The sequence below is a fragment of the Orycteropus afer genome, unplaced genomic scaffold, assembly GCF_000298275.1.
Source record: "Orycteropus afer afer isolate SDZICR_OR568_19922 unplaced genomic scaffold, OryAfe1.0 scaffold00085, whole genome shotgun sequence".
Lineage (NCBI taxonomy): Eukaryota > Metazoa > Chordata > Mammalia > Tubulidentata > Orycteropodidae > Orycteropus > Orycteropus afer.
Window position 1 is genome coordinate 8,439,959 of NW_006921672.1, and position 14,375 is coordinate 8,454,333.

General features: G+C 48.6%; 1 protein-coding gene across 1 annotated transcript; it reads left to right on the forward strand.

Moving 5' to 3' along the window:
* The first annotated feature begins 9,914 nt into the window (after window positions 1-9,914).
* On the forward strand, window positions 9,915-11,536 carry CSF3 (colony stimulating factor 3). Its single transcript, XM_042781108.1, has 5 exons — window positions 9,915-9,954; window positions 10,116-10,267; window positions 10,648-10,759; window positions 10,856-10,998; window positions 11,372-11,536. The coding sequence occupies exons 1-5, from the start codon at window positions 9,915-9,917 to the stop codon at window positions 11,534-11,536; spliced, it is 612 nt and encodes a 203-aa protein (XP_042637042.1).
* Window positions 11,537-14,375: the final 2,839 nt, after the last annotated feature.

Below are 14,375 nucleotides of genomic sequence, written 5' to 3' on the forward strand. Positions count from 1 at the left end.
TGGTCTTGGAGTACTAGCAGCAAAGTGTAATCTAAAGTGTAGACGAGGAGGGGCATGCAGAGGGAACGGTGAAGAGAACCTGAGCTGGGATCAGAAGGGCCTAAGTTTACTCCTCTTACCTAATTGTTGTTGTTGTTGTTAGGTGCTGTCGAGTCGGACCCGACCCCCCTTGGGTTTCCGAGGCGGTATCACTACAGAAGTAGATTGCCCGACCTTCCTTGTGAGGAGTGGCTACTGGGTTTGAACCGCCAGCCTTTTGGTTAGCAGTCAAGTGCGTACAGCACTACGCCACCAGAGCTCCCTTACCTAACTAGCTATCAGCTATTGGGAAATGGCTAAATCTCTCAGGCGCCTTTCCCACATCTGTAAGATAAAGGGTTAGACTCTGACCTCCTGGCTTTAAAGTTAGGGATCAAGAGACTGGTGGCTAAAGATCTAAAAAAAAAGGTGCGTCTTAGAGTCTGCTGAGGTACATAGGAAAGAGAAAGGTCTCTGAAGAGGCTATCAGCAATTTGGGAACAAGGTTTCATCCAGTTGGACTTTAGGGAACAAGGGTTGAGCTCAGCAGGAGCAAAGTTGATGGGGTCAGCAGGAGGGGGCCTCCCCTTTGTTGTTGTTATGTGCTGTCGAGTCGGACCCGACTCATAGCGACCCTCCTTGGGTTTCTGAAGCAGTATCACTATGGAATGGAAGTAGATTGCCCCATCTTCCTTCCAAGGAGTGGCTGGTGGGTTTGAATCATCAGCTTTCTGGTTAGCAGTCAAGTGCCTTAGCCACTATGCTACCAGAGCTGCCACCTCCCCTTTAGCCCAGGCCATTTAGTCCAGCTGTATGTGGTGGGAAAATGGCCACCCTTGTCTCAAGGTCTCCCTCAGCCACTAACAAGGCACTCACCATGGGGGGTCATTTGAATTAGTCATGTGTTCTCTGGCACCACCTGGAACATTACAGTGTGTCGGTTCTTTGTTCCTGCCACGTCTCTGTTATCTGAAAAAATCCCTTGTAGGTTTGCCTATCTCAGCTCCATTCTCTGTCCCTGTCTCCCTCTCCCTGTTCCCCTGGCTGAATTTTACACCACTCCTTCCAGGGCAGCTCACCCAAAGCCTCCAGACTCCCCTGGCTCAGTTGGTTTCTCTCCCTGGTTTCTTACAGAGATAAATCCTCGTAGGAGGTAGTTGACATGAAAGCCATATCTTCCCAACTGGCTTGTAATCTCTTAAAAAGCATGGGGCATTTCTGGAAGTCCTTCATATGCTCCTGGCTCTTGCCCAGTGCCTGGCACACTTTTCATGGGCTTGATAAAGACATGTTGGGAAAGGTACTAGTGTGCTCATCAGATTTTCAGTCTACCAATCTTCTGTTGTTGTTAGGTGCCATCAGCTTGGCTCCAACGCAGCAACCCTGCGCACAGCAGAGCGAAACTGCCTGGGTCTGCGCCACCCTCAGTGCCTCTGTGCTTGAGTGCATCGGTGCAGCCACTGCATCAGTTCATCTCACTGAGCGCCTCCTTTTTCGCTAACCCTTCTGTTTTGCCAAGCATGATATCCTTCTCCAGGGAATGGTCCCTTCTGACAACACGACCAAAGTAGATGAGATGTACAAAAACGGGTGCAGGTCAGATTTGGCCAGCAGGTCGAGTCTGTCGACCCCTGCACTGAGGCACCTGAGAGGTGGAATTACTTGGTCATAGGGTATGCCCATTTCCAGCTTGACTAGATACTACCAAGTTGCCCTCCAAAGAGGTTTTACAATCTACACTCCCCCAACAACAAAAGAGTTACTCCAGATCTTTTATGTGATTAGATAATGCTCGAAGCCAGTGCTGGGTGAAAACAGGAAGTATGAGTGAAAGTTGCCTACCAGTTCTGGCCATTAAGAAAAATCTGGGAAAGCCTTTAGGAAGTTTGCAGGATGAGTGTAACAGGAGTCTCTGGGACCGGGCCCCTGCCAGATCATTTTGGTCTCTGAGCTCTCAGGCGAGCTCAGTCCATGTGTGTCGTGCCTAGTTACAAGCTCTTTGCTCTCCATTTGGTCCCCATGCTTCCCAGACAGTGAAGGGTGCTGAAGTCTGGACTGACCTGTTATCTGAGACTTACAGCTATCTGGACAGGATGTAGAGCAATGGAAACAGCAGTGACTTGGAAAGCTGACCTGAGTGCCAACGCTTCCTGGCTCTGCCGCTGACGAGTGGTGCAATCTTGGGTTAAGACGCTTCACCTCTGAGACCTTCCTTCATCTATCAGCAGGAAGGAAAGACACAGCCTACAAGTTGGTTGAAAGGATGAAAGAGTGTGTAGTGGAAGGTGAGGTGCCCAAAAGGTGGCAGCCAACATGCAGTCTTCTCCTTGTTACATGGATGCTTTAACAATTCTGGTACTGGAAGCTCACTCTCTCTCGAAGCCGCTTACTCCACCTTCCAACACCTCTGACCACCGACAAAGAGCTCTTTCCTTCTGTTGAGCTGAAAATGGGCTGACAGTGGCTTTTACTTCCTGTCCCCATTCTAGCCCTGAGACCACACAGCAATCCCTCCTTTGCCCAGGCAGAAGAGCCTGTTTTCTTCAAAGTGTATTTCAAGTACCATCACTGTTCTGGTGATCATTGTTAGAATTAACGTATTTTCTGAACCAAAAATCCTACTACTTGGACTGTCAGTGAAGACAAAAGTTTGGATCCAGACCTGGCCTGGTCACATGTGAAGAAGGTCATGCATTGGTTAAGACTTTGACACAGGGCAGACCTTGATTCTAACACTGCACATTGGATTTGGTCAAATTGGATTTCTGTAAGAAAGGAAATCTTTCTAAGTGCCTACCTCAGAGGCTTGTTGAAAGGGATGAATTAGATAATGCACAGAAAGTGCTTAACTCAAAGTGTGGTGCATGTTAAATACTTGATACCCGTAGGGGAGGGGAAGGGGATATGTTTAACAGGGTGAATCTCTTGCCCCCCACAGTTGCTAAACCTTCCCCTCTACCCCTGATTGGCTAGGCAAAGAGCTGGGCTCGCTCTGTGTGGTGGCAAATTGCCTAGCCCGAGGTGGAGCCGGGGCTGTGTACTGGCCAGTATCACCGGGCAGGAGCCCCAGATGGCAGCATGGCAATCAGCTGGGGAAGTCTGTACCAGCTGTGGTCACCAGAGGGCACCCCAGTCCCAGCGATGGTACTTGCTCAGTGGGCCGTGGCTTCATTCCAAGATGGCTCTGTTCCTTAGCATATTGGGAGATAAACTGAGACAGAAGTAACAGTTTAGGGTGTAGGTGGTCAAAATGCCCCAAACAGCCTCCCCACACAAAAGTGGGTTCTAGCTCTGAACCCACTGATGGGTACAGGTCAGGTTTGGTGAGCAGGTCGAGTCTGTTGACCCTTGCACCGAGGCGAAAACATGAGATGCCTCAGGTGCCACTAATGACAGTGGGCAAGGCACTCCCCTCTGGCCCAGTTCACAGGTTTGGAACAGACTTGGAGATTCCTTCCTGCCCTGACATTCTACGGTCCTGGGGTTGTAAGCCACCACTCCTCTGTTGGTTTGTTGACTGTGGTGACTTGTATGTTGCTGTGATGCTGGGAGATATGCCACCAGTATTTTACCAGGGTCACCCGTGGTGGAGAAGTTTCAGGGGAGCTTCCAGACTAAGACAGACTATGAAGAAGCACCTGGCAATCTATTTCTAAAAAAAAAATTAACAGTGAAAACCTTATAAATGTTGTTATTTGCCGTTGACTTGGCCCTGACTCATAGCGACCCCTCCTTGGGTTTCCGAGGCAGTATAACTACAGAAGTAGGATTGCCCAACCTTCCTTCCATGGAGTGGCTGGTGGGTTTGAACTGCCAGCCTTCTGGTTAGCACTCAAGTGCCTTAGGCACTATGCTATCAGAGCTCCTAACCTTATAAATAGCAGCAGGATATTGTTGGATATAGTGCCGGAAGATGAGCCCCTCAAGTTGGAAGGCACTCAAAATACCACTGGGGAAGAGCTGTTTCCTGAAAATAGAGCCAACCTTAATGACATAAATGGAGTAGGGCTTTTGGGACCTTCATTTGCTGATGTGGCATGACTCAAAATTAGAAGAAACAGCTGCAAACATCCATGAATAATTGGAATATGGAATGCACAAAGTATGAAACTAGGAAAATTAGAAATCATCAAAAATGAAATAGAATGCATAAAGATTGACATCTTAGCCATTAGTGAGCTGAAACGGACTGGTAATGGCCATTTTGAATCAAAGAATCCTAGGGGCTACTATGCCAGAGAAGATAAATTAAAGAGGAATGATGTTGCATTCATCATCACAACATTTAAAAGCTATCCTGAAGTACAGTGTCATCAGTGATAGCATAATATCCACATGGCTACAAAGAAGACCAGTTAATATTGCTATTATTCAAATTTACACAGCAACCACTAATGCCAAAAGTGAAGAAATTGAAGATTTTTACCAAGTTCTGCAGTCTAAAATTGATCAAACATACAATCAAGATGTATTGATAATCACTAGTGATTAGAATGCAAAAGTTGGAAACAAAGAAGGATCAGTATTTGGAAAATACGGCCTTGGTAATAGAAATGACACTGGAAATCATATAATAGAATGATAGAATTTTGCAAAAGCAATGACTTACCCATTGCAAATTTCTTTTTTCAATAACATAAATGGTGACTATGCATGTGGACCTTGCCAGATGGAATACACAGGAATCAAATCAACCACATCTGTGTAAAAAGATGATGGAGAAGCTCAATATCATCAGTCAGAACAAGGCCAGGGGCCAACTGCAAAACAGACCATCAATTGCTCATGTGCAAGTTCAAGTTGAAACTGAAGAAAATTTTTTAAAAGTCGACGAGAACCAAAGTACAACCTGAGTATGTCCCACCTGAATTTAGAGACCATCTCAAGAATAGGTTTGGTCCATCGATCACTAATGACCCAAGACCAGACAAGTTACAGGATGACATCAAGGGTATCATACAAAGAAACCAAAAGGTCCCTAAAAAGACAAGAAAGAACCCCTAAGACTATGGCCCTTAGACATCCTTCCCACCTGGAACTGAACCCACCCCCCGGGGATCACCTTTCAGCCAAACAATAGACAAGCCTGTAAAGTGAATAATAACACCTTGAGGAACATACTCCTCAGAACAATCAACCATATGAAGCCAAAAGGGTACCATTTGCCCAAAAATAAAAGTTCAGAAGGCAGGAAGGGGCAGGAAAGAACAGTGGAAATGAGGAACTCAGGGAGGTAGTGGGAAGAGTGCAGTTACATTGAGGGGACTGCAACTAATGTCACGAAACCAAATGTGCATAAATTGTTGAATGGAAACAAATATGCTCTGTAAACTTTCATGCAAACCACAATACAATGTTTAAAAATAAAAAAGAGACTATGAAACTTGCTCTTGAACACAAACTATCTGAAGCAAATAGAAGAAATGAAGTGAAAGAGCTGAACAGACAACTTCAAAGGCAGCTCGAGAAGTCAAAGTAAAGTATTGTAATGAAATGTGCAAAGACCTGGAGTTAGAAAACAAAAAGAGAAGAACATACTCAGGATTTCTCAAACTGAAGAAGTGAAGAAAAAATTCAGGCCTTTAGTTGCAATATCAAAGGATTCTGTGGGCAAAATACTGAATGACACAGAGTGAATCAAGAGAAGATGGAAGGAATACACAGTCACTGCACCAAAAAGAATTTCAGGAAGTAGCATAAGAGTAAGAACTGACAGTATTGAAATGCTGGTGAGGAACATTCTTCTCAGAAAGTTCAACTATTCGAGACCAAGAGGGCAACATTTACCCAAAAGCAAAATTTAGAAGGCAGGAAAGTTGGCAAATGGAAACAAGGAATCCAGAGAAGAAGGGTGAAGAGTGCTGACACATTGAGGGGACTACAACCAAAGTCATGAAATAATGTATAAACTGTTGAATGGGAAAACTAATTTGCTTTGTAAACTTTCATCTAACCCACAATAAAATGTCAAAAAATAAAAACCAATGGTATTGAAGAAGTCCAAGCTGTACTGAAGGTACTGGCTAAAAACAAGGCTACAGGAATTGATGGACTACTAAGTGAGATGTTTCAATAAATAAAGGCACTTATTTGTCTATGCCAAAAATGGAAAACAGCCACCTAGTCAACCAAGTGGAAGAGATCCATATATGTGGTCATTCTAAAAAAAGATGATCCAACAGAATGCAGAAATTATCATTTATATCAAATGCAAGTAAAATTTTGCTGAAGATAAAAACAATTGCAGCAGTACATCAACAAGGAACTACCAGAAATTCAAGCTGGATTCAGAAGAGGACATGGAGTGAACAGATATCACTTCTGATGTCAGACGGAATTTGGCTGAAGACAGAGAACACCAGAAAGATGTTTACCTGTGTTTTAGTGACTATGGATCATAACAAATAAGAACTTACATAGACCAAGAAGTAGTAGTTCTAAAAGACCAAGGAGATATGTATGGTTTAAAATCAGGAAAGGTGTGTGTCAGGATTGTATCCTTTCTTCATCATAGTTACTCAATATGTTGTTGTTATGTGCCATCGAGTCAGACCCAACTCATAGCGACCCCTCCTTGGGTTTCCGAGGCAGTATCACTACAAAAGTAGATTGGCCCATCTTCCTTCTGAGGAGTGGCTGGTGGGTTGGAACCTCCAGCCTCTGGTTAGCAGTCAATTCCCTTAGCACTACGCTACCAGAGCTTCCACTCAATCTGTATGCTAAGCAAATAATCCAAGAAACTAGACTATATGAAGAAGAGTGTGGCATTAGGATTGGAGAACCACTCAAGAACAGTCTACGAGGGAACATCAAACTCAATTGGCATAACATACTACACAAAACATTGTTCCATCTCCTATTGTGGTGAGTAGTGACTGGGATTTTAAAAGCTTGCAAGCAGCCATCAAGATGCAACGATAGGTCTGTCCTCATCCAGAGCAAAGAAAAATGAAGAAAACCAAAGATTCATGGAAACAATTAGTCCTGGTGACTGGCACACCATGCAGTCTGCAGCCTATACAACTATGAGACCAGAAGAACTAGATGGTGCCAGCTACCACTGTCAACCACTTGGAGGGGAATCTATGTAGGAGATCCTGGATAGAGAGAGAGAACAATGTGGAACAAAACTCAGAATCATTTGGGAAAAAAAAGGGGTGAAGGGGGGACCAGGTTCACTGGTCTGATAGAGCCTAGTAGAACCACTGAGACTATGGTCCCTAGCTGCCCTTCAGGTCTAGAATTGAACCCACACCTGTGGCTTCCAGCCAAGCAAAAGACAGGCATAGAAGTTGAACATTTACCTGAGGTAGATACACTCCTTGGAGAGAACAATCATGGGAGACAGAAGGTCTGTTTATGCACAGGGAGACAGCTCAGAGGCCAGGAGTGCATGGAGGAATGGACGTAGGGAAGAGGTAACTATTGGGAGGAGGTGGGAGGGGAGCTGTTGCATTGGGGTAAATTTTAGTCAGTGCTATGAGACAAAGTGTGTGTGAACTTCTGTATGGAAAGTGAATTTGCTCTGTAAATTTTCACCCAAATCACAATTTAAAAAAAAAAACAGTCTGCGATATGCAGATGATACAGTATTGCTTGCTGAAAGTGAAGATGACTTGAAGCAGTTACTGATGAAGATCAAATGCCTTCAATATGGATTCAGCTCAACATAAAGGAAACAAAAATCCTCACAACTGCACCAATAACCAACCACATGATAAACGGAGAAAAGACTGAAGTTGTCAAGGATTTCATTTTACTTGGATCCACAGTCAATGCCTGTGGAAGCAACAGTCAAGAAATCAAATGATGTATTGCATTGGGCAACAGACCTCTTTAAAGTGTTAATAACCAAAGATGTCACTTTGAGAACTAAGGTGTGCCTGATCCAAGCCATGGTATTTTCAGTCGCCTCATATGCATGCGTGCAAAAGCTGAACGATGAATAAGGAAGACTGTTTTGGTTACCTCTGTGCTGCTCTAAAAGAAAATATACCACAAATGGTATGGCTTCAACAAACAATTTATTCTCTTACCGTTTGGAGGCTTTAAGTCTGAGGGCAAAGTGCCAGGCTCTAGGGGCTGGATGAAAGCCCCTCAACCTTGGGCCTCAGGTCTGCCTTCTGCTCCCAATCCACTGAAGCTGGAGGCTTTTCTTCACTCAGGTGCTGGCTGCTGAGGCTGACAAACCCAAGGTCGACAAGTAACAAGGCACAGTCCTGATATTACCAAACCACATAGGAGGCCATTAATTCAAGTCCATTAAAAGTCCCAAGATCAACAGAACATGGCAGGCTGCTGAACAACGGCTCATCTATTTACACAGTTCAAACTTTACCACAAGCTAAAGACCATTCCCGAAGCTGCTGCTTATATACAGGAAGCAGACCACATCCCTAAAGCAGCTACCCAGCTGCTTGTGGTAGATCCCACCATGGAGCTAATTGCCAGTCTCATCTTGAGGAATAACTACCACCAGCTGCCCAGCCACTCAACCAGGCCCAACCAAGTTGACACACAAACTTAACTACCACAAAGACTGAAGGAGAATTGATGGCCTTGAATTATGGTATTGGCAAAGAGTGTTGAATATACCCTGTACTGCCAGAAGAACAGACAAATCTGTCTTGGGAGAAGTAGAGCCGGAATGCTCCTTACAAGTGGGGATGGCAGGACTTCACCTCACGTAGTTTGGACACGTTATCAGGAGGGACCATTCCCTGAAGAAGGGCATCATGCTTGGTAAGCAGCAAAGAGGCAGACCTTCAAGGAGATGGACTGCGACAATGGACTCCAACATAGCAAGTATTGTGAGGATGGTGCAGGACCAGGTAGTGTGTTTCATTCTGTTGTACATAGGGTCACCGTGAATCAGAGCTGACTCGATGACACCTAACAACAACAGGATTCTAAGAGAATTGCCTCCTCACTCCCAGCCCTTCTCCACCTCAGGGCAGCACACACACACTGGCAGACAGCTTCCTCCCTGAGTTAAACCTGGCCAAGGAAGCCAGTCCCACCATCTCAAAGCCCTGGGAACTGCAGTGGAGGAAGGGTAGCACAGGAGGAGGTAAGAGGGCGAAGGCAGGTGAGCCAAGAGCCAGTAAGGGTCTTGCTTCATTTGGGACAGACATCCGGTTTCATCTGGCCTCTGCCAGGATTCCGGGGGCTTAAAAGAATGAGTCATGGGGGGTGTACTAGGGAGTTCCCAGCTAACCAGCTCTGGACAGCCTGCAATTTGGGATGGTGCCTATCAGAGTTGTGGGGGCAGAAGGTTAAACTCCAGTGCCTCCATCTCGGCTTTCTGGGCTCTCCAGAGGGGCCCAGAAAGGAAGCCTCCTGGGAGTTTGAGGATTAGGAAGAGGGAAAACTAACATCTTCCTTCTCTCTCAGATTTTGGGGGTTTGGGGAATAGGTGGCTTGAGAATTCCAAGAGAGAGGGGCTAAGGGGCTGCTCAAGCCCACAGCTGGAGGCTGGAGGCTGGAGGAGGGAGGAGGCAGCAAGAGGCTGACCTCCTCCCTCATCAATCTGATAAACTCCATCCTCCATTGCTTTCCCCCAGGGCTCAGCCTTTGTTCAGCTGTTCTGTTCAAACACCCTAGGGCATTTCAGGCCCGGGTGGGGCTGGGGGGAGGATGGGGTTTGAGGGGGACCATACGTCAAAGAGGAATCAGGCATTCCGCAATTTCACAAAACTTTCGCAAACAGCTTTCTGAACCACCCCCCTGTATTGTCCTGGACATCAAATTTGCATAAAGCCTAGGAAATCATTACTAAGCCTTAGTCGCCGCACCAGGTAATTTCCTCCCAGGCCTCCATGGGGTTCTGTATAAAGGCCCTCGCGAGCTGGCCCCTGGCAGAGCCCAGAGTCTGCAGCCCAGACCCACCTAGACCCATGGCTGATCCTGCCGCCCTGAGCCCGTTGAAGCTGATGGGTGAGTGTCTGGCCTGTGGGCACTGAAGGGAGGCGGAGTGGCAGAGGGGCTGGGGAGCCTTCTGGTTCTGGGAATGGGGATTAGGACCAGCTAGTGTCCGCAGAACGGGGTCTGGTGGGAGTGGACGGCCTGTGCCCTGAGCCCCGTCTGTCTGCTCTCAGCCCTGCTGCTGCTCTGGCACAGTGCACTGTGGACAGTGCAAGAAGCCGCCCCTCTGGGCCCTGCCAGCTCCCTGCCCCCGAGCTTCCTGCTCAAGTGCTTAGAGCAAGTGAGGAAGATCCAGGCTGAAGGAGAGGTGCTGCAGGAGAGGCTGGTGAGTGGGGAGTCGGCAAGACAGGAGGGGGATGCAGAGGTCTCCCCAGCAAGAGGGGGCAGAGCGGAGAGCTGTATGGAGAGGGAAGGGCCACGGCAGGGGAAGGAGACACAGCAAAGACATCAGAGGAGGAGTGGAGGGACAGGAGAGGGAGACACGTGGGCGAATGGAGGAAAATCAGGAGCCCACTGGGACGGAACTGGGGAGGAGAGCCGCGGGGGCTGGGTGGAAGTAGAGGGGAGAGGACCCAGGGCATCACCAGCAGAGGACAGAGTGGAGCGGGGCTGAGAAGCCTGGCAGGACATAGGGTGAGGAGGACCCGGGAGGGAGGGGCAGCCACCCTGGCGGTGGCCCCTCACTCAGCATCTCCCCATCCCCAGTGTGCCGCCCACAAGCTGTGCCACCCTGAGGAGCTCGTGCTGCTTGGGCATTCTCTGGGCATCTCCCAGGCTCCCCTGGGCAGCTGCTTCAGCCAGGCGCTGGAGCTGGTAAGTGTCTGGAGGGCAGGGGCGGGGAGGGGGCGGACACCCAGGCCCACCCTAGCAGCCAGCCACTCCCTAACCTCTCACATTCCGTACCACCAGACAGACTGCCTGAGGCAACTCCACAGTGGCCTTTTCCTTTATCAGGGCCTCCTGCAGGCCCTGGCCGGGATTTCCCCTGAGGTCGCCCCCACCTTGGACTGGCTGCAGCTAGACATTGCCGACTTTGCCACCAACGTCTGGCAGCAGGTGAGCGTGCTCTGCAGCAGAGCTGGGAAGACAAGGGGCCTTGATGGAGCCATGACCATGCAGCTCACAGGGCAGGGGGTGGCATGCCTGGGGTCTTGGCTGTTCTCTAGGGTTGGGATGGGAGTGTTCTTTAGGGCTTGTTTATTGGGACCAGCAGTCCACCCCGGGGTCCTCTCTCTTCTCTGCTGGCCCACTTCCATGCTTCCTAATTGACAACAGGGGGACAGATCACTGGACCTTGAAACAGGAAACCTGGGTTCAAGTCCTGATTCTACACTAGCCACGGATCTTCAGTCTGTCAGTTCTATGAACATTTTGTCCACAGTAATGCCCACAACAGCCCTGATTACTGACCTTACCTTTCCCCCAACAGATGGAAGATATGAGGGTGGCCCCTCCAGGGCACCCCACCCAGGGTCCCATGCCGACCTTCACCTCTGCCTTCCAGCGCCGGGCGGGAGGGGTCCTGGTTGCCTCCAACCTGCAGAGGTTCCTGGAGCCGGTGTACCGAGTTCTGCGCTACCTTGCCCAGACCTGAGGAAACCCTTCCCGGGCACTGTATTTATCTCTATTTAATATTTATCTTTATTTAAACCTAATATTTAAAGAGGGAAGAGTAGGAAAGAGCCTCAGACTTCTGGGCCTTTTCCTCCATCTCCCTGTAACAGGGAGAAAAGCTCCTGTCCTCTGGTCCCCTGGACTGGAAGATAGATAGGTAAATACCAAGTATTTATTCCTGTAACGGCTCCCATGCCCACTCTGTGGTGGGCACTGGGAAAAGCCACTGTGAACCCTCTGCCCCAAGGGCACCCACTTTGGAGCCCTTGGGAGTACCAGTTCTCCCACGTGGGAGACAAATCATCCCTGTTTAATATTTAAACAGCAGTGTTCCCCAAGTGGGTCCCTCTAACCTGCACTCTGGCCTCCACTTGCCTCTGGACTGCCAGCTCTGCTGGCCCTGCTTTCCTCCCCATTCCTCTTCCCCACGGGCACCGACTCCTGCACAAGCAGAGGCACCAGAGCTGGGAGCCCTGGCCCTGGGGTCCCATGACTTGGCTGGGGAACTCCAGCTTTTCTTTAGGAGTTTTGGGGCATGTTTTGAGTGCCAGCAAGGAGCTCAGGCATCACTGGTGTTTCTCACATTTTTCTGGATGCCCTATAAGGATGATAGGCACCAAACCCTTTGACGGCCAGGCAGATGGTCATGTTTGCCCCCCTGGACCAGGGTTGGGATGGTGGGAGGGAAATGATGAGGGAGGAATGATGCAAGAGAGGCTAACAGGGAAATCTCCATCATTCACCTTCCACCTCTGCCCCCACTTTCTCACTGCAGCCAAGCTTCAGGATAATAAAGTGTTTTTCTGCAGAAAATGTCTTCCTTCTTCTCTGTCTAGCTGGTGCCTGGCCAGGGGTTAAGGGTGGTGGTGAGTGGTGGGCAAGGTAGAGGGAGAGAGGAAGAGGAGGTGCAGGGACGTTTAATCCTTTTGCATTTATTTGAGCACTTACTCTATATAAACACTGGGCTAAGCGTAGGGACCCAGCAGTGACCAAGGCAGACACGGTTCCTGCCATCATGAAGCCACAGGCTAAGGAAGAGAGAAAACACATTGACCACTGGTACTGGGAATGGATGGGGCAGAGCTCCATCTCACCCCCTTCAGACTGGGCTGAAGCACAGGGCTCATTCATTTAGCACCTTCCATACACACAAACCCATCCACCTCATGATTGGTCACACTTATTAGATGCAATTATGAATCCAGGCCCTGTACTCCCCTGCCTCATCAAGCTCTACCTCTGACCTCAAGATCATGCTCATCCCTGCTGGTCATGTTCCTGCTGGGCTCATGCTCATGGGCTGAAAAGCCTGAGGAGGGTGGGAGACATGGAGGAGATGGCGTTCCCACCTCTGATGCCAGGACTTACTCTTCATGCCCTGCAGCCGAAGACTCAAGTTCGGGTCCTCGTTGCCCCCACTAGACTCGGGGAGGTCAAGACAGCCAAACGATCCCCAGTCCCACCATCCTGCCAAGCCTTCTCCATCCTCAATCAATCACCTCTCGCTGCCCTTATCCACAGAGTCTCTTAGAAAGCAGGGTCTGGCCAACCATGGCTAAAACCCTCAGGTGCCCAGCTCATGGTCCTACACTTCTGTTTGTTCTGAAGAAAGCGGGCTTTGGAGAAGTGTGGAGCAGGCAAGGGAGGGTTAAACAGAGTTCCTGTCCCTCATCCTCCCCAGGCTTTCTCCAGAGGGGACAGACCAGACTCCAGACAAGTCAGACTTGGGGTAGGGTTGGCCTCAGTTGGGACTGACTTAGAACAAAACACCCTAACCCAGCACCAGTGGGGCCTTTAGCCAAAGCCTCTCCCTTCTGAGGGTGAGTCTGACTATGGAGGGTGGGGGAATAGGGTGGCTGCTCTCACCCCTATGGCCCTCCCCCAAGCTGAGGGAACAAACATAGAAACCTGAGCCCAGCCCTCTTGTACACCTCCTCCTCCCTCCTCAACCACAGAATTGAGCCTCTCCCCAGGCCGCAGTGCAAGGGATTCCAAGAGGACACTGATCCCCATCCCCAGTCAGGTATAGGCCATGACAGCACTCACAGTCACAAAGGGACCCACAAGGACCTGGTGAGACCCCTGAAACTATAGCCCCTAGTTACCCTTCAGGTCTGGAACTGAACTCTTTCCTGTGGCTTTCAGCCAAACAACAGACCGGCATATGGGGTGAATATTTATATCAGGTAGATAGACTCCTTGGAGGGATCAATTGTGGGAGAACAGAAGAGCAGTGTACACAAAGGGACGCAGCTCATGAGACTGGAGTGCCTGGGAGGCAAGGACACAGGGAAGAGGTAACTACAGGGAGGAAGTGAGAAGAGAGCTGTTACACTGTGGGGAACTGCAGTCTATGTCATGAAACAAAATGTGAATGAACTACTATATGGAAATGAATTTGCTCTGTAAACTTTCACCCAAATCACAAATAAAAATTTAAAAACAAAAAGAGACTCATAAAGATCTTTATTTATCTTTATTTACAGGAGAGTTGGGCAGGGGTGAACATCTTCTCATGTATATATACAAAAAACCTATGTATGTACACTATGCATCTATAAAGTTCTTCATCTCCTCTTGGGATATGAGCCGGCACCCACAGAGGGTGACTGCCCTGGGACACAGGAACCCAGCTGCTCACACTCTCAGGGGAGAGGGAAGAGGAAATTACGAAAGAAACCAGGACATGTCTTAGAGGTCAGAGGTCACAGGAACAGTAAAAAGATTTGGAAACTGACAAAGGACTCATACCACGAGGATATGAGCAATGATGCCTCATCTTTGCTCACTGTTCTCTTCAGAGCTGCCTGGGGCTGGAT

What these genes read in the sequence shown, in the direction of transcription:
- CSF3 (XM_042781108.1), top strand. Translation starts at nt 9,915, where the DNA reads ATGGCTGATCCTGCCGCCCTGAGCCCGTTGAAGCTGATGG. An exon ending in AGGTGCTGCAGGAGAGGCTG is followed by an intron (nt 10,268 to 10,647) that starts GTGAGTGGGGAG and finishes CCCCATCCCCAG; the next exon opens with TGTGCCGCCCACAAGCTGTG. An exon ending in CCACCAACGTCTGGCAGCAG is followed by an intron (nt 10,999 to 11,371) that starts GTGAGCGTGCTC and finishes TTCCCCCAACAG; the next exon opens with ATGGAAGATATGAGGGTGGC.